This window comes from Chlorocebus sabaeus, chromosome X (assembly GCF_047675955.1).
Source record: "Chlorocebus sabaeus isolate Y175 chromosome X, mChlSab1.0.hap1, whole genome shotgun sequence".
Taxonomy (NCBI): domain Eukaryota; kingdom Metazoa; phylum Chordata; class Mammalia; order Primates; family Cercopithecidae; genus Chlorocebus; species Chlorocebus sabaeus.
The window spans coordinates 29,201,486-29,225,409 of NC_132933.1; the positions used below are offsets into that span (position 1 = coordinate 29,201,486).

The following is a 23,924-nucleotide window of genomic DNA, read 5'->3' on the forward strand; positions in this document are numbered from 1 at the left end:
AGGAATGGAATAGATAAACAAGGAGGAAAAGACTGGTGACATAGAATCAGGAGAAACCTTAAAAGCATGACTATATGATTAAACTTAAGAGTTTATGAACTAGCCAAGGAACAGAACAATAGACAGGGACCAGCACAAATACACACATGTTCCATAGTTTTCAAAAATAGCCAGCCTCTACAAAGCTCTTTTAATGTACCAAGCACTGTGCTAGATGGTCTATGTATTTTTCCCATTTAATTCCAATAATAATTTTTGAAAAGATAATTATTACTATATTCAATTTGTAAATGAGGAAACAGAAGCTCAGATAGGTTAACTGATTTGTGCCAAGGTCACAGGGATAGCAAATGACACAGATGGAATGTTTGACTCCGGAAATCTTAACTCAAGAGCCTGAGCTCCTAATTACTTCCTTCTAGTGCATCGACAGCTTTTTCTAGGGAAAGAGTACATAGCTTTCATCAGATTCTCAAATGGATCAGTAAATCAAAAAAGTATGAGAAGCAGTTTCCCAGACTCCAAGTTCCATGAAGGCAGGAACTATGTCTACCTGGATCGGGACCCAGATATCTGTCAGATAGTTGGATAGAAGGATATATTAATGGATGAATGTACCAATGAATGGCTGTCCTCCAAATTGGTTCTCCTGCATCTAGTCTGGTCTCCTTCCAGCCTGTCCCCCAAAATGCAGCCTAAGTAATCTTTCTAAAATACTAATCTGACCATGTCAGCTCTCCACTTTAAAGTGGAAACTCCTCAACACACACAGTTTAAGTCTAAAGCTATCAGCATACACCACTCTCCATGACTTAATCCAGTGATTCTCAGCAAGAGACATTTTTGCCCCTCAAGGGACATTTTGCAATGCCTGGAGATGTTTTCAGTTGCCACAACTGGGGGTAAGGTGCTACTGGCACCTAGTGTGTAAAAGTCAGGGATGCTACTAAACATCCTACAATGCACAGGACTGGAACCACCTGACAATACTGTCTCAGTGGAGAAACCTGGACCTAGTCGTAGCAAACATTTAGAAATCATTCACCACTACCACCTACCTTATTTTATGCCTAAGAAATCCCAGACAGCAGTTAGTTCCTCCACTCTCATATGATTTCATGCTTCTGTACTTTTGTTCATTCTTTTCCCTCTGCCACGATCACCCTTCCCACCTTGCTTTTTCTCAATACCTTTGCTTCATCCTTCAAAATTAAGTTTACATTTCTCTTCTAGGAATCTTGCCCCAAACTCCCTCCTTTGTGTTTTCATGACATTCTGGGTATACATCTATCATGGCGCTCATGACACTTAACTACATTATGTTAAATTATCTATTTCTATATCTGCCTTGAACTAATCAAGAGCAGAAATCTGTTTACCTTTATAACATAGTGCCTGGCATGTGGTCGAAACTCATAAAGCATTGAACTGAAAGATAATAGATGACAAAGAAAAAGATAAATCGTTCAACTCATAAAAAGTCTTGACCTTCACAACCGAAGAGAGCAACCTTTAGGTTGATTCAAAAGGGGATAAGAGGAGACCAGATTTGGTGAGATGAGAATGAAGAAACATGTCCACTCTTCTAAATGACAAATCAGATGACATAGGGGCTAAAAGCACATATCTGAAAGTGGGGATGTTAATAGTTTTTCTCAGGTAATTTTTATATCAAGTAATAAACCATATGAAGTACATGACACCCAGCAGGCATTCAGTAAACAGTAGTCACTTCTATTAATGGTTCAGATGACTGGGCCTGTAATTTCATGTGTTATTGATTACATAACAGTTCAAAGGAAGGGTCAGCACCTATTCACATTTTAAAAGTCAATTTAAAGAAAAATATGAAGTCAATAATAGTGTAGGTGATGTAGGGGTGAGGCAAAACTCATAAAGGTGGGCCCAGGGACAATTGAAGTCTGGGAAACACAGTTGAAAAGGAGCTACATTGAATGGTTAATGGGCCAGGTTCCTCCTAGCTCTAAAGGTCTATGACTATAAAAATGTTATTACTATTAATACCACTTGCCAGCCCTTACTATGTGCCAGGCACTGGGCTAAGCAACTTACACCATTATCTCATTTAATCCACACAATAACTTTGTAAGTAGATATACTATGATTAGCCTCCTTGTTTTGTTACAGATAAGGAAACCAAGAGACTCATAGAAGATACCTCATTTGCCCAGGGTTACACACTAATAAGGGTGGGAACCAGGACTCAAACTGTTAGAGGGAGCCCAAGTATACAAATGGTGGTTTGAGCATACAGTATGGGATTAGGCTTATACATAATTTAGACATTTTCTAGTTTAGTCTAACCAAGGGATTATATTTAGATATTGCTTTTAAACATGTATTTATCTCTATAGGATTCTGCTGCTTTATAAATTGCTACTTAGGTCAAAATTAGCTGGATCTCTAAACTAACCATGGGACTGGTTGACCTGAGAGTCAACTCCCTTCCAGGCAAGTTTTCAATTAGCAGAGGAAGACATAATGCTGTCAAAGGTTGACATCCTGACCAAGAGCTCCTTTCTGCTCAGGGTTATTTCTCAGGGAAGGTTGTTGGGAGATGGGCACATTCCACCAGCTGGCGGCTACATGAGTGACCTTTAATGCTAGTTTGGCTTAAATACATTTTGACATTTCAAACAAATTAATGTATTTTTACAAGATGGGGCAACCACCACAAATTAGACCAAATAGTTTGCCTGTAGGTTGGGTCACTATGCAGAGTTTACAGAGCTTTGCTGCTGCTCTTCAATCTCTGCTCCCACCCCCCAAAAAGAATTGTTTATTTACCCCAAGAAATCATTTGGACAAATGCTAGCAGTAATTGGGGGCCAACCTTATCCCTACCTCAGTATCATATAATTCTAGGGTCTCTCTGTCAGAATCAGCTCAAAGACTTCATTCTTTATACCAAGCTGTATGTTATGAAAATGTCTTGGTAATAAATACAGTGTTTCTGTTGTGTGAGCATAAGGCACCAGTTCCTTGAAAACTTACCTGGCAATAGGAGTATTTAACATGAGGAGGACATAAAAGGAACTGATAAGCTGTGAGAGGTGAAGAGGTCCAACTTCTGAAAAGGCAAACTCTCAGCTACTAAGTAGCCACACATCTTTCATCTGTGGAGATTGCATAGACAAGTTGCTTGGCCAAATCAAATGGGAATTAAAGAGAATCTGTATAGTTTGTATAGAAAATGGCTCAGAAGCACAAAGGGCACTTTAGTCACAGGAAGATGCCAGAGGGTGACTTATTTCATGGAAAAGAAAACAAACAGACAAAATAGCTGGTGTATTTTTGAGGCAAAATTAGATATAATAAACATGACACCAATCGTATTGGTTTAAATCTGGTTGGGTGAGTTGGAGAATTTAACAGCTTATTTCCCAACTACCAGCCTTTATCTCAGAGGCAACCTTAATAGCTAAAAACAGAATCGGAAACATACTCCTTCTCTGGCTTCTGCCAGGTGTGTGCTGTCCCCAGCCTCTGCCCTGGCCTCGGCTCCCAGAGTGGGGATAATTAGAACGTCATTTCTGCCAGGTTTGTTTTTTCTGGGTCACTGACTTGAGACTCGATCAAAATAGGAGTGTTGTACGGAAATGAATTCATTTCCTCTTCCTCAGTCAGTCCCAGCTAATTTCCTGGGGGACTATGCTCCATAGGACCAGTGCACACAGACAGCTTCTGGACAAGCATGATAGTGTATAGAGGTCCAAGGCAGGGGCACACGGTGGAGGAGGAGTCAGCGCCCTCCAAAGCAGCAGGCGTTCACTCTCCCTCTCAGTGGCAGGGCACTGACATGCAAAGGCCTCAGATAGACGTGCTGAGGAACACATCACCGCAAACTGCTCTGGGAGCTGTTAAGGCTGGTATTTAATGTTTATCCAATGGCCTCAGTCTGAAAGGCTCTGTAGAACATGCATAACACAAGCTCAGCTTTATACCCCATTAGCACTCAAATTCCTAGCTGCACAGAGGCATCTGGTACTGACCAGAGAAGGCCAGTCTATGTGGATAGAGGTGGAGGGCACACTGAAACATAGAAACAGAATGAGACTGCTGGATGTATGTGAGAGACACTCAGAGACATGGGCAAAGAGCCTCACATGGTGCAGTAGAGGAGGTCAAAGACAACCTTTGTCCTCTTCACAACATTACCATTTGCCCTCCCTAATGAGACACAATTAGAAGAAGGGCCTTATCTCAGATTGACCTTTATCTACTTCATTACTGATTGCTTGTAAGCCTCTTTGAGCTGGGGAAATAGTGGGCTGCAAAATGCAATGACAGCTCATATCTTGTTTTCAGACTTCCAGATTCCACAAGAAAAACAAAGACTTCTATGGGCTTTCACTCAAAGCAAAAAAGAAAAATGGCTAGATTACTGTTACTATTTTGGCCATGAATGGGACTTTTTTTCTGCCTTTAGCCTGAAATAAAACAAATAGAGGACAAGTGAGTGACAAGTGAGTGGTGGGGTGGGGAATGGTGTGGAACACAGTTCTCTGAGAAATGCCCAGGAATAAATAGTTACTATCAAGGAGATGTCAGGGCAGGCATCGAATCAATTGCTGTGTCTATAAAGGAACTAAGGTGAAGCCATGTTTGGCTAGCCTGCATGTCTCCAGTGCCTAGCACATCACTTGACACAAGGCACACTAGACACATACACACACACACACACACACCCCAGTTCTTTTGCTTCCAACTCTTTAACATGTCTCAAATCCATCTGCTTTTCTCCATGCCCATTGTTGTCATCCCAGTTCAGGCACCATAATCCCTAACCTGGGCCCATGCAGGAGCTCCCTAACTGCCTGCCTCCCTCTTATCTCGCCTCCTCCTCTAATATGGTCTGGACAGCAGCCAGGATGATCTGTCTAGAACCCAAATATGACTATATCACACCCCTACTTAGAGCCCTTCAGTGGCTTCCCACAGCCATCAGAACAAAACTGGACATGTGCTTCCCTCTATTACCCAATGTTTTAGTCCGTTTTTTGTTGCTGTAACATAATATCACAGACTGGGTAATTTATGAAGAAAAACATTTATTTAACTCTTGGTTCTGAAGGCTGGGAAGTCCAAGAGCATGGCACTGGCAGCTGGTGAGGGCATTTTTGCTGCATCATAACATAGTGGAATGGCATCATATGGCAAGAGGATAAAAATATGCCAGCTCAAGTCTGTCTTCCTCTTCTTATAAAGCCACCAGTCCCATCATGGGGACCCCACCCTTATGATTGACTTTATCTAATCCTAATTATCTTTCAAACAGAGAAATGCAAATCAAAACCACAATGAGATATCATCTCACCCCAGTTAGAATGCCTATTATCAAAATGACAAAAAAAAAAAAAATGCTGGTGAGTTGCAGAGAAAGGAAAATGTAAATTAGTACAGCCATTATGGAAAACAATATGGAGTTTCCTCAAAAAAATAAAAATAGAACTATTTTATGATCCAGAAAAGTAAAGGAAATCAGTTTGTCAAAGAGATAACTGCACTATTTGCAACAGCTAAGACATGAACTCAACCTAAATGTCCATCGACAGATGAATGGATAAAGAAAATGTGGTACATATACACTATGGAATACTAATTAGCAACAAAAAAGAACAAAATTCTGTCATTTGTGGCAACATAAATGAGCTTGGAGGACACTGTATTAATCCATCCTTACACTGCTGTAAAGAAATACCTGAGACTGGGTAATTTATAAAGAAAAGAGGTTTCATTGGCTCACGGTTTCGCAGGCTGTACAAGAAGCATTATTCTGGCATCTACTCGGCTTCTAAGGGGTCCTCAGGAAACTTACAATCATGGCCAAGGTGAAGGGGAGCTGGCACCTCACATGGCCAGAGCAGGAGGAAGAGAGAGAGAAGGGGAAGGTGCTACACACTTTTAAACAACCCTGTCTCATGAGAACTCACTATACAGTACCAAGCAGGGACGGTACTAAATCAGTCATAAGAATTTCACCCCTATGATCCAGTCACTTTCCATCAGGACCCATTTCCAACACTGGGGATTACAACTGAACATGAGATTTTGGCAGAAACACAGATCCAAACCATATCAGATACTATGTTAAGTGAAATAAGCCAGGCACAGAAAGATAAATACCACATGTTCTCACTAATATATGGAAGTTAAAAAAGTTGATCTCATAAAAGTAGAAAGTAGAATAGTGGTTACTAGATGTTGGGAAGATGGATAGGGATAGCCAGAGGTTGCTTAATGGATACAAAAATACCACTAAATAGGAAGACTAAGTTCTAGTGTTCTATAGCATTATAGAGTGATGAACAACAATTTGTTATATATTTTCAACTAGCTGCAAAAGTGGATTTTAAATGTTCTTAACACAAAGAAATGATAAATGTTTGAGGTGATGGATATGGTCCCACCTCCAAATGCCATCAACATGTGAATTTGAGGATTAAGTTTCCAATACATGGTATTTGGGGGACACGTTCAAACCAGAGCACCTGATATATTAGTCTGCTAGGGCAGCCATACAAAATACTACAGACTGAATGGCTTAAATGACAGAAATGTATTTTCTCATATTTCTGCAGGCTAGAAATCTAAGAGCAAGGTGTTGGTGAGTTTAGTTTCTTCTGAGGTGTCTCTCTTTGGCTTGCAGGTGGCTGCTTTCTAGCTCTGTCCTCATATAGTCATCCCCCTGTGTGTAAGCATTCCTGGTATCTCTTCCTCATTGGAGAGACACCAGTCCTATTGGATTAGATCCCCACCCTTATGATCTCATTTAATCTAAACTATCTCTTTGAAGGCTCTATCTACAAATACAGTCACACTGGGGGTTAGGGCTTCAACATATGAAGTTGGAGAGGACAAAATTTATTCCATAACACCTGGCCTCATCACTCAGGTCTCCCTCACACTCAGCCTATTATTAGTCTTACTGAATTAGTTTTAGTAACCTGGATGGGCCATGCTGTCTTTAACCTCTGGACTTTCACCCATGCTTTTCCCAGTACCCAGATTTTCCTCAACTCTGATGCCCCTCCCCGCTCAACTTCCACCCCATTCTTCTCCTACTGTTCATTTCAGACTTTACTTAGGTACCACCTTCTCTGGGAATATCTTGCCTCCTGACTCCTAGTCCAGGTGAAGTGCTATCTTACCCTCTCTGTTGCCTTCTTTTCATAACATGGAGAGTAATTGCCTAATGGTTCCTCTAAAGACTCTACTATACCACAAATCATTTGAGGACAGACACTGTGTCGTAGTCAATTTTGAGCCCCAAAAGCTTAGCACAAGGCTTAACCCAGAGAAAGGCACTCGACAAACACTCAGTGAAAGAAAAAAACAACCCATTTCTTTGCTGAAAAGGGGAACCTATGGAGTGAACCAGGTCAAGCTAAGTAAGCAGTGTGCTACACCCCAGGATTCTAAATCAACAGCTGATGAACTGTACCTGAGTGTTCCACAAGGTGGATGCTAGGTCTGTGCTAATAGCAGGTCCTGTTGCAAAAGGTTGCTCATTGAGTAAAATCTGGCTTCTCCAGCATTCTGTCATCCAGAAACCTATATGACCTTGCTCTCCTATAATCTACAGGACAGTGAAAGAGATTTGAGTTATCATAGCTACCAGAATTCCTACAGCAATGATCCTCAGAATCACCTTGGCAAAACACAGATGTTTGGGTCCCCACCTCCAGGGTTTCTAATTCAATAGCTCTAGGGTGGGACCTGAGAATTTGCATTTCTCACAAGTTCCCAGATAATACTGTTGCTGCTGGTCCAGAGAACACACTTTGAAAACTCTAAATGATCCTTCTGAAATTATTGGAAAAAATTACATTATATTGTAAATGGCATAAATGATAAGTATGTTTGCCAGAACATGTGATTAACCATCCCCCCACCACCCTCCACTTTCCCCAACATCATCAATGTTGCTAAAATTCATAAGACAGGGGAAACAATACACCAAATTTTTTTTTCTTTTTTCAAGGTAAAACTGCCTATGGAAAGATATGGTAACCTAACGGTATGTGTTCTATTCTTTTCACAGGTGCGATTAGAGTGGCCAACAGACCTTGCAGTCAATCCTATGGACAATTCATTGTATGTCTTGGATAACAACATTGTGCTGCAAATTTCTGAGAATAGGCGCGTGCGGATCATTGCAGGACGCCCCATTCACTGCCAGGTGCCAGGCATCGATCATTTCCTGGTCAGCAAGGTAGCAATTCACTCCACTCTAGAGTCAGCGAGGGCCATCAGTGTCTCCCACAGCGGGCTGCTCTTCATAGCTGAAACAGACGAGAGGAAAGTAAACCGCATTCAGCAAGTAACCACCAATGGGGAGATCTCCATCATCGCTGGTGCCCCCACTGACTGTGACTGCAAAATTGATCCAAACTGTGACTGTTTTTCAGGTATGACCTTTTTAGCAATTCACCAGCTCCCCCTCTCTGTTTTGAAAAGAAAAACGTGCCCCAGCAAAGTCAAAAGAAAAGGAAAGTGTTACTTGCAAACATTGGTATGAGCTAGTGGAGAAAGCAGTGGATTAGGAGTCAGATCACCTAATTGTTCTCACAACTGACTCACTGAGTGACCCTAGGAAAGCTGCAAGATCTCTTCATGACTCATTTGCTTCATTTGTTTAATAAAGATGGCATTGTCTCAGTTATATCACCTTGCTCTTCTGAGGATAAACTAGTATAATAAAAATGTTGATACTCTTAAAAAGTTGAGACTACTATACAAATGAAAGATCATGATATTATTAAATATCTGTACTTTAGAGAAAGGAAAACTAGGTAAAACCCACATTTTCTGGTTTAGCTGAGGAAGAAATTACTTCCCCATAAGTGGTTGGTTTTCAGATTAAAAGCATGTGCTATTTGAGACTCAAAGAGACTAAGAACAGGCTGCCTTTGGGATAGGTGCACAAAGTTAAATCTGGCAATGGAGAGTTCTCAGGACATTGGTCTGCTAGATACATTGCTTTTTGAAAATCTAAGACTTTCTCCATAACCCATAGTGAAGTTTTCTTCTATTCAAAATTGGAAAAAAAAAAAAAAAAGAACCTTCTCCCCAAAACATGTAGTAGATATCTCAGATGGCAAACAGTCCTCTTAATGTCAATAGATACAATTATTGCTGGGATATGGAAATCCCTCCCTCCATTCTACATGCGGTACTATTAAACTGCTCATCCAGGCCCAAATGGTTCTCTTAACCTTTGCCTTTCCTTAGGCCAGAGAAGTCAGGAGTGAGCAATTTGGTCGACATGACTTTTGATCAATATTTCCAATGTTTTCTTGGACAATTAGTTTTATAGATATTTTGCTAATTGGTATCTTTCAGTCAAAGCAAATCTAATGTTTATTCCAGATATCGAATTTGATGTTCTGAATCATTGTTGCACTTACAGACTTAGTGTACTTTGACAGTGTGACAATGGGAATTAACAGAAGAAAGGGCATCTAGGCACGGTAGGACTGGAAAGTCCTGAAACAGATCCTGAAAGCCTTGACAGGCATAACTCTCACAGATTTCCGGCCAAATTTTATGTGGCTATCATTATTTGCAGTTCCTGTATCTTACAATGCAATAGATTCTGAACAGCAGGATTGAGGATTTCACAAAATTGTTGTAACTGAGATAATTACATCTTACTGTTCATCTGCAGTGGTACTGACTCAAGAATTACAGTCTTTTGAATAATAGGCTCATATCTTTCAGGGAGGGAATACAGAGAATGTTGGTTCACTGACTGTTTCCTTTAAAATGATTCTTGATGCACAGAGCTTTCTGTCTGTGGTATGTTCATGTAAATGCTTATGACGCCAATTGTTAAAATCAGAGCCTTTCTCCCCCAGGTGATGGTGGCTATGCGAAAGATGCAAAGATGAAAGCCCCTTCCTCCTTAGCAGTGTCGCCTGATGGTACCCTCTATGTGGCAGACCTGGGAAATGTTCGAATTCGTACCATCAGCAGGAACCAAGCCCACCTGAATGACATGAACCTTTATGAGATTGCTTCACCTGCTGATCAGGAACTGTACCAGTTCACTGTAAATGGAACCCACCTACACACCCTGAACTTGATAACAAGGGACTATGTTTATAACTTCACCTACAATTCTGAAGGTGACTTGGGTGCAATTACCAGCAGCAATGGCAATTCAGTGCACATTCGCCGTGATGCAGGTGGAATGCCCCTATGGCTTGTGGTGCCTGGTGGGCAAGTATACTGGCTGACTATAAGCAGCAATGGAGTCCTGAAAAGAGTGTCAGCCCAAGGCTATAACCTGGCCTTGATGACCTATCCAGGAAACACAGGGCTTCTGGCTACCAAAAGTAACGAAAATGGATGGACAACCGTTTATGAGTAAGTTTCTAATTCTCAACATGGGCTTTGTTAGGTTTTTATTTGAAATTGTAATATACTAGGAAAATGCCTTAGTAATTGCTGGGTGTTGAATGTTGTTTTCTCCTAACAACCACTATAAAAAAATGAAAAGTCAAGGAGAAAATTTTACCTAATTCCTAGAATTCAGACCGATTTTTCCAGAGCAGTTTGCAGAGCATAATAATAAAAACATAGACTGCATGAAGGAAGACTCAAGTGTGGCACTGTAGGAGACAGGAATGAGGTAGAAGTACAAGTACTCAAGAAATTTACAGCATCCCAGGGAAGACAAGGTACAATTTCATTTAAATAACAAAACTAGAGTATAGTTCTAAAGCAGCAAAGAAGCAGTGTGACTTAACAAGTATTTATTGAGCCCTGTGGGGTTTAATGAATGAACAAATGAATGTGTGCCCAGCCCAGCCCAACTCAGTGTAAGTTGCTGTGGGAGGTAAGAGAGAAATTCAAATATAAGAAATGGACCCTGGAAAGCAAGGGAAGAATTATATGGGGCAAATACTGAATAGGAGAGGCTCCATTCCATTGGCTGCTTCTGTAAAATGAAGAGCCAAATGCTCTGTATGGGATTGGGCTTCCTCAGGGTCCCTGCACAAGTTGAATAATCCAGCACATTTTGGCATTTACAGACTGGAACTGTGATAACTTTGTTTAATGGGGAACTAACACAAAGCATGTCTGACAGCAAGCTACTAGGAGGTGCTGTGACATGGAAATAGAGAGCATTGTCCTTGACTTTTAAGGCATGGATGACCTTGTTTGCAAGTCAGCCCATCTAGAAAGCTGGTCTGCTGGCACTCAGGAAGCATTTTCCCCACAAAAGGAATTGCTGAGTTTTTAACCAGTATACTGAGTGAGCTAATCCGTGGAATCTGAATTCAGAGTCTGGAATGGCATCAAAGTTGAAGAATGTGAGAAGTGGAGATGTTAAAGTATAAGGGGTTCCAAGTGTGACTATTTTGGGAAGATATAGAGAATATGTCCAGTCCCATGAAAGCCTCTTGAAGAAAGGGAAAAAACAATTGGCCTTCAAGTTTTGGATCATTTTTCAAAGAAATGCCATCTGTACAAAAGGCCAGACAGCTATTTTACTTTCACTTAGAAAAATTTATTCAGTTGTTTCTGTTGCAAGTCTTCCTCTATTTTTTGAAAGTGATTCTCTTACATCTTAATAAGAGTAATAAAAGCTACAGTTAGCTAAAGATTTACTAAGTGCCAGGTACTGGGCTAGGTAATTTACATATGTGACTTTATTTGATCCCCATAATAACAACATGGGATAGGTGCCCCTAAGTATGCCCACTTCATGGATGAGAAAACTGAGGGACAAGATAGTTAACTTGTCCTGATTCATATAGATACCCAGAATTCAACCACCAAGAGCCTGTGTTTTCAAATACACTACCCTTAGAAAAGATAAAATTTCTAATGAGAAGTTTTAATATCTTTTTTAAAAACTCAAGCCAGATCACACTGCGGCTGAAATTAGGCAAACAATATTTCAAAAGCTAATGGTGGAATTCAGTTCCCCAGCAAGAAATGGCTGAAGTATTAACTAGTTTTCAAAAGAACCAGTTCAACCATTCATGTGTTTATTCAACAAATACATGAGCACCTACTACATACCATACAATGTTATAGGTGCTGCAGATACAGGTATGAACAAAACAGATAAAAATCCCTACTTTTATGGAACTTATATTGTACTGGAGGAAGATGAGGAAGATGTATACAACTTCAAATGATGATAAGTTCTATGGAGAAAAATCTAGTAAAGTAAGGGAGATCAAGTGGGTGGAGCAGAAGACGTTTTTATTTCAGATTGGGTCAACAGGAAAGGCCTCACCAAGAAGGTGACTTTTGCATAAAGATCTGTAGGAGATGACAGTAAGCCATACGAATATCTGGAGGGGTGGGGAGTGGTATGAGGGGTATTCCAGGCAAAGGGAAGAGTAAGTATAAATGCCTGCAGCAGGAGCAAGCCTGACACATTCAAGGAAGAGTAAGGCAGCCATTGTGATGGATGTGGAGTGAGTAAGGATAATGAGGACATGAAATCAATTAAGTAACCAGAACTACTTCATGTAGGGCCTTGTAGGCCACCGTAAAGACTTTGAATTTTACTCTAAGAAGTGGAGCCACTGGAGAATTTTGAGTAAAAAAGTGATATAAGCTGACTTTCATTTTTTTAAAAATCACTCAGTATTAAAAATGAACCGTGTAGTGGAAACAGGGGAACCTAACTGGGAAGCAGGAGGAACTATTGCAATAATGCAGGCAAAAAAGGATGACTTGGACCAGGGAGTTGGGCCAGTAAGAGGTGCTAAAATTCTGAATATATTTTGACAGTAGAGCTACCAGGAATTACAGAAAGATTGAGTATTGAGTGCAGGAGAAAGAGGGGTCGGAGATACGTCCAAAGTTTTTGATCTGAGCAACTGGTTTTCATTTACCAAGAAGGGAAGACTATACAAGGAACACATTATACTGGAAAGTTGTGAGGTGGGAGATTGGGAATTGTTTTGAATATGATCAATTTAGTTAGGCATCTAAGTATAAATATCAGGTAGACAATTGGATATATGAGTCTGGAATTGAGGAGAGAGGGTGGAGAGTGATATTTGAGATGTACTAGTGTTTAGATTGTATTTAAAACCATGAGATGGGATGAGATCTCTCCATGAAAGTGAGTATAGACAATGAAGTAAAGAGATCTGAAGACTGATCATGAAGCACTCCATGTTTAGAAGTGAAGACATGGGCTGGGTGTGGTGGCTCATGCCTGTAACCCCTACATACACTTTGGGAGGCCGAGGCGGGTGGATCACCTGAGTTCAGGAGTTCGAGACTAACCTGGCCAACATGATGAAACCCCGTCCCTACTAAAAATACAAAAAATTAGCTGGGTGTGGTAGCGGGTACCTGTAATCCAAGCTACTCAGGAGGCCTGAGGCAGGAGAATCACTCGAACCTGGGAGGTGGAGGTTGCAATGAGCTGAGATCGCGCCACTGCACTCCAGCCTGGGCAACAAAAGCGAAACTCTGTTTCAAAAAAAAAAAAAAAGAATTGAGGATATGAAGAGGAACCAACAAAAGACACTGAGAAGGAAAGGCCAGTAAAGTGGAAAGAAAACTAGGAGAGTGGGATGTCTTGGAAGCCAACTGTGTTAATCTGTTTGTGCTACTATAACAAAATACCTTATACTGGGTAATTAATAAAGAACAGAAATTTATTTTTCACAGTTCTGAAAGTTGAGAAGTTCAAGGTCAAGGTGCCAGCACAGTCAGTGTCTGGTGAGGGCTACTCTCTGCTTCCAAAATGGCACTGCCTACTGAGTCCTTGTATGACAGAAGGTGGAGAGCGAAAAGGGACCTAGCTGGTTCTCTCCAGTTCTTTTGTAAGATTGCTAGTCGCATTCATGAAGGTAGAGAAAACATAACATGATCTAATCACCCCTAAAGGCCTCACCTCTTAGTACTATCACATTGGCAATTAAGTCTCAATATTTGATTTGGGGGGGACAAATTCCGACCATAGCACCAAATAAAACAGGTGATTCCAGGAGGAAAGAGTCATCAGCTGTTCCAAATACTCCTGATAAGTAAGATGAGGACTTATAATTGATCATTTGATTTAGCACTGTGAAGAGCAGGCACTGTGACACATGGGGGACCAAAGCCTGAGTAGAATATTCTCTTAAGGGAGAATGGATACACAAATGCTCATAGCAACATTATTTATAATAGCTGAGAAATATAAACAACTCAAATGCCTATCAAGTGGTGAGCAGACAAACAAAATGTGATATAACCATGTCATGAAATAGTATTCAGCCATAAAAAGAAATGAAGTTCTGGTACATGCTACAACATGGATGAACCTCAAAAACATCATGTTCAGTGAAATAATCCAGAAACAAAGGACCCTTCTGATTCCATTTATATGAGATGTCTAGAAGAGGCAAATCCATAAAGACAGAAAATAGATTAGTAGTTGCCAAGAGCTGGGGAGAAGAATGAATGGGGGGTGACTGTTAATTCATATGGGGTTTATTTTGGGGGTGATAGAAATGTTCTAGAAGTGGTGGTGATGGTTGCACAACATTGCAAATGTACTGAAAGTCACTGCATTGTACAATTTAAAAAGGTGATTTTTATGGTATGAGAATTATATCTCAATAATAATAATATAGAATGACTAGGAGGAGAGAGTTTGAGACAGTGAGTAAAGAACTCTTTTGAGGAGTTTTGCTGTAAAGAGGAGCAGAGAAATTAGAGCTGGAGGAGAAACAGAGTAAACAGAACAGTTATTTAAGTGAGAGAAATGGCAGCATATTTGTAAACTGATAAAAATGATCTAATATAGAGGGGGAAACTGATGATGCTGAAGAGAGAAGATAATTTTGTTGTCATATCAGTTTGTGTGCCTGTTTTCCACTGGCATCAAATTGATGCAGGCACTGTGTGGCAGGCAAGATTCTCATGGTGAATGGGGCCCAGGCCTGTAACCAGGATTTGGCCAATAGTGAGTGAAAAGGTATCAACTAACATCATTGTTGAGTAGCCAATCTCGAGCCACTAAGCTATGAGAAACACAGACATCCACATGGGAGTAGTCATGAAATTTTATGGCCACCCACATATATACCATGGAATACTATGCAGCCATAAAAAAGGATGAGTTCATGTCCTTTGTAGGGACATGGATGAAGCTGGAAACCATCATTCTCAGCAAACTATCACAAGGACAAAAAACCAAACACTGCATGTTCTCACTCATAGGTAGGAATTGAACAATGAGAACACCTGGACACAGGAAGCGGAACATCACACACCGGGGCCTGTCGTGGGGTGGGGGGAGGGCGGAGGGATAGCATTAGGAGATATACCTAATGTAAATGACGAGTTAATGGGTGCAGCACACCAACATGGCACATGTATACATATATAACAAGCCTGCACGTTGTGCACATGTACCCTAGAACTTAAAGTATAATAATAAAAAATTTATGGCCACAAAGAGACATTAGATGTCATTTTACAAATGAAGAAACTGAGACCCAGAATAGGGAAGTAACTTGCCCATTCATATGCTAGTTGGCTTATCCAGAGTCAGGTCCTTGACCTTCTATTCCAGTGTTCTTTCCACTGCTGCCGCACTGCCTTCCGGAAAAAGGAGGATCATGTGGGCTTTCGAGAGTGACCATACAAAATCTAGAGGGCTAGAAAGTTTCCCTCAAGTAGCAGGAAAAGAGGAATAGGGTAGCACCAGGAGATGAAAAGGGAGGCTGAATAACCATTTGTTCTTTCTCCCAGCTTTTTAACTCCAGTCAGAATTATATTGAAACCCTCTTGGTCAAATAGCATCTGTTGAAAGGAGAAGGTACCTCTTCTCCTGACGCAGTCTATTCTGGTGCTGAACAGCAGTCCTTAACAAAACACAGCTCCTGTCCCTTCTTGCCTGTAAACAGAAATGAGCAACTTTCCAGCCTTCATAATGTGACTAATTCTTCCTACAGTCTTGATACAACATCTGACTTTTTTCACTTTTGTCCTCTAGTGCTTTGGCTAGTTCTGAGCACCTTTCAAGTTTTCTCTTGTCCTTCTGAAGTTGGAGAACACAGCATTTGACCTACTCTTCTAGTCAGGGTTAGAGCAGTGCTAAGGTCGGTAGAAGGTTGCCATACCACTGATACCAGGCCCTCCTAAAAGAACTCGAGTAATTCCCTGAGGTAAAAGGGAGGCTTCTTTGTGTGGACAAGGGGACAAATTGTTTGCAAAGGTGGAAATAGAAATTCTGTTCTGAGATGAGCATGAGAGAAACAGAAGTGAAATTTGGCAGGATGGAAGACTGCAGTGTAAAGGTAGCCCAGTCAGTAATCCATTCAACTTTCTATTATCTGCGGCGATCACGAGGAAAAGTGACATAGATGACCCTGGACAGTGGATAATCCAAATGGGATTTTAAAATGCATCTTGTGTAGTTGTAGTGCATGGACTTTTATTATGTAGTGTGATGTTGTTTATATAGTTCACTGATTTTCATAATTCCATTTGACTTGGACCAGGATCAGAATTGCACACCCCAAGTGTTAGTATTTGATGCATCACTGCCCATGAGTGTCCCATGTGTCAGGGGGAAAAGCTGACCACAGAGAAACAGCTAACAAGGAATTGATTGTCAAGGCAGGAATACTGGCCCGAGGCGGCACGGGTGGGCTCCTAATTGTAATAACCCTGCAGCAGCTGAGATCTGAGGGAAGGACCTAGCAACTCACACAGCAGACAAGCCATTCTCCACAAGGCTGCAAGAGTAGCCAGGTTGCCCTTGTTTGTTTCCCTGGCAAAGGATTCTGCTCCACTAAACTGAAAAGGTACCAGACTAAGGCCAAAGCATCAGTCATGTCACTGCTGCTGGTCCATTCTGAGTTGACAGTTCCTCAGGCCCCTTGCCCTTTGTGGGAAGCCCTCCCACTCAAAGGAGACTCTCCATTTACATGATCTCTCGTTCCTTGGTCTTCTGCATTCTCTGTTTCCAGACTTTATTAACACATTCTCTCCTCCCATCAAGAAAACAAAAAAACACAACAACAACAAAAATGCCACCCACTGACAAGTTGGAGAAGCCTTCATAATATCTCTGGGTACCTTTTAGACTGTTTTACAAATGACCAGTTTTATCATGGATGGCTAATGACAGATTCCCCCTTCTCCCTTATAAGATCAGAAGGGGTAGGGGGCAAGGTAAACAAGCCATGTCTCTGGGTGAGATATTTGCCTGGGGATAGGATGTGATTCCCATGCAGAAATGCTTATGTAATGATCAGTCATTCAAAACACATGTGATGTTTCCAATGCCTTCCAGAATCCCAGAGTAGAAAAGGAACTAAGGCATTGTATAGTTCAGCCCCATGCCTCCAGGCAGGGGAATGATTTCAATTAAACAAGAACATAGAAATGTTGACTATTCCTTCAGATCTTTAGAAATAGAGACTTGACACCCTTGCTCAGTCACCTCTCCTTGTGCTTTATGCCCTTAATAAGGATCAAGAGTGGGTAAAACAGAATTATCGTGGGTATTTCTGGGAAGAACTGAAATAAAGATGGAGAGTGAACAGAAGTAACAAAGGCTGGTAGGGAAGTTTAGCTGAACTCCATAGCACATCTATGTAACCTGAGTGTGCCCTCCCAGAAGCACTATCAATGGTTCTGTCTGTTCTATAACCACATTGGCTCTCATATTCACCCACATCTTTTTTTTCACTAGCAGCATCCTATTTATACTCATTCAACAAGTACATGGAGTGAGAATCTACTCTGTTCCAGACACAGAGAATATAAAAATGAATGAGACACTGTGTCCTCCCTCTAAAGATGTGAGAATTGTACAGACTAGCGGGGAAGACAAATCCCAATGATAGGCAATCACAATATACTTAACGAAGGCAACAGACCACCATCTTCTCTTGTATGAAGTGAGGCTGCAGCCTCCTAACAATTCTCCCTGCTCCTTGTCTCCCCTTCCAAGACTCATTGCCACCAAAACACTGTTTGGATCATCCTTTTATCCCCTTGAAAAACTGTCTATGCTTCTTTGTTAAGCCTTATCTCTCACTACCCTCCTAGAGGAACCTTGTGCTCCAGCAATGCTGGTCCTCCAGTAGACATCCCATCAGTCAGCGTGCCTTTCTTCATACCTCTATTTGGAATGCCTTCCTCCCCTCCCCAATCTCTACCTACCTTCTAGGATTCAAACACCACCTGCTTCTGCTCTTCCTCCTCCTGTTCTGCTCAGCCCAGCTGGAAATGACCTCTGCCTCTTCTGAGATTCTACAGTTTCTTCTTTACAGAAATACATGGCAATATTCTGGCATTAGAGTTATTTGTGTGGATATCTTATCTGCCCTACTAGACTGTGAATTTCATTCAGCACTGTATCCCTGGTCCCTAGCATAAGACTCTGATATTTATTGAATGAAGGACAAATGAAGATAGAAGGGCATTATGGACTTGGAACTGAATCATAGGAAGCCAAAGGAATTTATTGGTGAGGAAAGGGGAATCTCATATTTCCTAAAGAATTCTTATTAGGTTGGTCAGCTTTCTGACATGAAAGTGTAAAGAGGGTCTGACTCTTTCATATTTCCTTTAAAAGAATAAGTAATGAATTTATCTTCTATTATCTGCAGTATTTTTTAAAAGCAAAGATGTAGGAGCCTCTAGTTTTATTCTCAACAGTTTAACTCTGGCTTAAATTGTCCTCAAAGGAAAGGGCAAGCTATCCCTTATGAGAAAATACCAGACCAAATATATTTTTAATCATGTGTAAATATCATCTCTCCAACTAAACTATATGCTTCTCAAGGACAAGAATGGATTCTGAATTTTCTTTACAAATGCACTGGGGTGCACATGTGTGCACATGCACACACACACACTCAAGTGCACATGCACACAGCCTATGACAGTGCTGAGGAAAAGGGTGAGTGTACTCAATACTTAACTGGCTGAGTGTACTCAATACTAACTGGCTGGTGCCCTCTGGGACCATCACAGTGGAACTCTGTAAAATCAAGACAGCAAGGGACAATTTGATATCAAATCTCCTCTTACCAAACCCACTTCTGATGACTATGAAGGCAACTGTCATTTCCTGATGGCACAATTCACCAGCTATAATTTGCAGCCTGGTTAAGTGAGTACTCTGCCCTGCAGGCAGAGAGGATGGGTTTGCTCCCATGCTGTGGCCTGAGGGGATCAGTTGGAGCAGATCGGCTTGTACTCTCTGCACCAAAGGATGAAGGCACCAAAGGGAAACACACAGCAGAAGAGATTTTGATTAAACTTGTTTCTTCGACATTCAGTCTGGAAAGATGCATTCCCCTGTGATGATGGAAAAAAACTCAAGTAAGCTATAGGAAATCAAAGTCTCCCTCTATTTCTTATCCACTTTGAGCAATCTTTCCAAAGTTGTAGGAATTACCCACTGATGTATACATCTGCCTATTGTTCTTCCTTTGGAAATGACCCAACAGAAGAGAGGTGGGATCTATATGTTTTGATCCAAGGCCATATTGAGCATCAGAGACACCACCCTGTAGATACCATCAAATGTGATTGCTTTAACTGTGACTAGCAGAATTGGGGTATGTGAGTGTGTTGGAGTTGGGGTGCTCTGTTTATCATGGAGTTACAGTCAAATGTACACATTCATTGGCCTCTCTGGCCACAGAAAGGAAATGAGGCAATATAACTTTCAAGCTACCCAACAACTGGACAGGCCCATGGGAAACATTCCCAAAACCATTGCCTCTTTCACCAGAAAACACACACACGTACGCACACACACACAAACACACATACACATACACAAAGCAGTCTCCCAGCTAAATCTATCTGGGTAATTACAGCCTTATTTAGGAATATTTAGCTTGCCTCTCTGAATATACTACTATCAATATTGGAAGTAGGAATGGGTACAAAATATGTAGGAATATGCCTGTGCTCTTGGAAATAAACTTTAAAAAGTTTAGGACAAAGAACACCAGTAACTTAGCTGAAAATGTGTTTGGGTGGGTGGACTAGGAAACCAGATTTAGCCACAGGTCACTGCAAAAGTTCATTGGGAATTCTGACCCTTGTACCCCTCTGCATGGATACCATGCTCAATTGGTATCTGATCTTGTTATCTTGCTCTGATGAGTGGATGCAACCACTGATCTTACCTTTATATGAGATCTTCCCTTAAAACAAGGGGCTGTGTGACTGAAGGAAACTGCCCCCAAGTTGCAAAGTCCGTGTGGAACCCGCATCCACAGCATCTAAGATCAGCTTTCCTAGAAGAATGATGAAGAGTGAGCTTGCCAAGGGTTGAGGAATCCCTTTAGAAATCAGGAAAGGGAAACCAATGAGGCAAAGTTGCTGGTGCCTCATGTGAAACAGAGAGGAAGTGCCTGCATAATCCAGGTTGTTGGGGCCACAGTTCCCCTGATAAGAAAGGCATGCAGCAGCTTCCCTCTGTCTACTGCCTGCAAACTCCTGCCTCCTCTACCTTGGGAGAATAATGGCTGGACATTGGGCCGGGTGCGGTGGCTCACGCCTGTAATACCAGCACTTTGGGAGGCTGAGACAGGGGGATCACATGAGGCCAGGAGTTCGATAGCAGTCTGGCCAATATGGCGAAAACACGTCTCTACTAAAAATACAAAAATTAGCCAGATGTGGTGGTACTTGTTTGTAATCCCAGCTACTCCGGGAGGCTAGGGCTTGAGAATTGCTTGAACCCGGGAGGCAGAGGTTGCAGTGAGCCGAGATCACGCCACTGCACTCCAGCCTGGGTGACAGAGCAAGACTGTCTCAAAAAAAAAATTAATTAATTTTTTTTTTAAAAGGCTGGATATTATTGTTTTCCTCCCCTGGAAGGAAGACCAAACAGACAAGGTTGCAGCTAAAGTGGGTATTTGAGCCTTCCCATGCTCCGTTCTTGCCAGCGGCCTGCTTCTCGTAGCCACAGAGCCCCACAGCAGGCAGAACATGGGCAGTCTTTGCAGAGGGAAGGATTTTGCTATTAACCCCAGAAACAAACAGCACTCTTCAGTCTTTCTTTGATAATGAGTCCTTAGCTGCATAGTAGCCATGTGCCAACCATTTTGGCTGAAACAAAGGAGACACCCAATTTTAAGGCTTGGCATATCTGTGATGTCAATAACCTATTTGATTCATTCTATTCACATATGTGACTGTTTTAACTGATAGTGTATATGTGTGTGCACACACACACGCCCATGTTTATGCAGAACTGAACTTTAGGTGGCATTATGTATAGGCTCAAGTTCAAGTCTGTCCTATAAAATACAGTCCAACCACTTTTCCCAAGCCTTCCAAAGGCTGGTATAGTTATTAAAATTTGAGCAACTACCCAGGCTGAGTTCTTTAGAATATAATGGATTAATACTGAATTACTGTGCCACTTTGTGTACTTGTTGGGGGAGGGAGTAGTACAGCCAGTCTCTACCATTGTGTCCAGGCTGAATCCTGCTCATTTTGGGTAAAAAGAATATAATTGTTTAACATTTTAAGAGGCAAATAAAAGTGCTTAAATATTTTGTAATTTGGAACTTGAAAAGAAAACAGTAATGGGTTTCCAAGTGCATGTCTTTACTTTTAATGAAGTGTTTATTTTTCATGGTTCTACTGGCAATAAAAGAACAGCTCCACAACAAAAGCCTTCAGGGAAGCAGTTTTCATTTGGAGGACAGTGAGATTGCCAATAATTCTGATTTTTTTTTTTTGGAAAAGTAAACTCCCTAGACTATATTTCTAGATATAGGTTATAGCCTATTATCCCTTTTTTGTCTCTTACTCATGTAGACAAATTACAAAACATTATGTACTATACTCTAAAAAGATTTTTAAAATTTAAGTGACATCAAGATCAGGGGGCTCCAGAATGTTTTAATGAACATGTTTCCATTATCCTCTGTGCCTGTTCATTTTGTTGGAAGAATGATTCATTCATTTCAAATTTGGCAACTTAAACAGCAGCAAATTATAATTTTCCCATCATAACGCAAAGTCAGTATACTGGCTTCTCAGCCTTTGAGGGCCCTTTTGTACCTTCTTTTGCTTTGACAACAGCACCCTCTGCTGGGCTTTGTAATCCATCACATCTAATGGGATCGACCCAAATTGCAAACGGAGGCCTCCCTGCAACATTGCACACAGCAGGACATGATTCATAAATCAGTGTTCCACCCTGGTGATTCATTACCAGATATATTTTTTCTGTAAAACAGCACAGCTCAAGGAAGTCATCAAGAATTCAGAAGCTGCAAAAAATACCTTCGTTTGATTAATCATCTCTCTGACCTTTTTCTTCTTATTGAACAAGGTTAATAATACTTGTTATCACTCAAAGTTAAACAGTATTAGCTGCCAAGTGATTTTTATTTTGCAAAGGCCTGTTATCACTGCCGAGAGGCTTCAAAGCTGGGATTGGTTACATTCCTCAGGTATGACCCCGAGGGACATCTGACCAACGCAACGTTTCCCACTGGAGAGGTCAGCAGCTTCCACAGTGACCTGGAGAAGCTGACAAAAGTGGAGCTAGATACTTCCAACCGCGAAAATGTCCTCATGTCAACCAACTTGACGGCAACTAGTACCATATATATTTTAAAACAAGGTAAGATTGTTTCCAATGATATCTGTCTGTAATAGCCCCTATCTCAACATCCACCCTGAAACCTGTGTACATCATTCGTAAACAGAATACACCTCTAGCTGAGAAGATGTACTCTTCCCATTTTCCAGCTATGGAAGTTGAAACACAGACAAAATTCACACCTTTTACAAGTTCTCATATCAACTTTGGGCCCATCTCTGTAGGAGTCATGAGGTTCAATCCCTGCCAAGTCTGCTCTGCTATCAACTCATTTCCCAACACCCAGCTGTTTGCAAAGCTCTTTCAGGGTCTGGCTAGGTTATATTAAATAACTGGAGCCTGGGCTCCAGCTGAGCTTAGCATTCTAGATCAATGCCAACGTGGGTGAAGAAAAAGGAAAATCTTAGGATACAGACCAAGCAAGAATGTAAGTGAAATGAGAGAATTAAAAACTCATTCTATTTGAAGACAGAAAAGTAAGGAAGAACAGAAGAAGAAAGGAAGGAAGGGAGATAGGATTTGGAAGGAATGTCTTAGAAGCTAGAGGAGAAGTACACAAAGAGAAATTGCTTTCTCTCTGCCCTGTCATTAAGTCCTCATTCTGTTGTTAGGTGGGGAGGCCAGACACTCTAAGAGGAATAGTCCCAACTTTTGTTAGTGGTATTTTGTGGAGTAAGCAACTGTGATGGTGGCCCCAAGTGGTAAGGTGCTAAGTTGAACTTCATACTCTTCTCATTCTAGCTCCCAGCATGTCAAACTGAGGAGGCTGATCCAACAAGTCAGTAAGGGAGGGAATTCTTTAAAAATGAAAAAAGAAAAAAAAACAAAAACAGCCTGCAGTGTTAGACAAGAGTCTTTTATCCAAGAAACAGATACTCCAGCTGTGAAAATAACAAGACACAAATGGACAGGGAACACGTTTGCCTGTCAGAGCGATAGTCTAGCCCAGAAGGCAGTTAAGACCACAGCACCCCACCTGCTTATCCCTTCCCAAACATGCCTCCTAAAACTAAACCTGTCTCTTTTCTGCCTCCTGCTCTTCCCTTCCTTCCCCCTCTTCCTCCTTTGCTCTTCTGTCTACAGAAAATACTCAGAGTACCTATCGGGTGAGTCCAGATGGTTCCCTGCGTGTCACTTTTGCCAGCGGAATGGAGATCAACCTCAGCTCAGAGCCCCACATCCTGGCAGGGGCAGTCAACCCTACCCTGGGCAAATGCAACATCTCATTGCCCGGAGAGCACAGTGCAAACCTCATCGAGTGGCGGCAGAGGAAGGAGCAAAACAAAGGCAACGTTTCGGCTTTTGAAAGGAGGCTGAGGGTAAGGCTTGA

At 41.4% G+C, this 23,924-nt stretch overlaps 1 protein-coding gene across 1 annotated transcript in view; it reads left to right on the forward strand.

The window, feature by feature from the left end:
• TENM1 (teneurin transmembrane protein 1) overlaps window positions 1-23,924 on the forward strand; it is a 497,338-nt gene that overhangs the window by 446,463 nt on the left and 26,951 nt on the right. Inside the window, exons 22-25 of the mRNA XM_037988761.2 lie at window positions 8,066-8,432; window positions 9,882-10,392; window positions 22,443-22,615; window positions 23,678-23,913. Coding sequence (XP_037844689.2) covers window positions 8,066-8,432; window positions 9,882-10,392; window positions 22,443-22,615; window positions 23,678-23,913 — 1,287 coding nt within the window. The remainder of the gene's footprint in view (window positions 1-8,065; window positions 8,433-9,881; window positions 10,393-22,442; window positions 22,616-23,677; window positions 23,914-23,924) is intronic.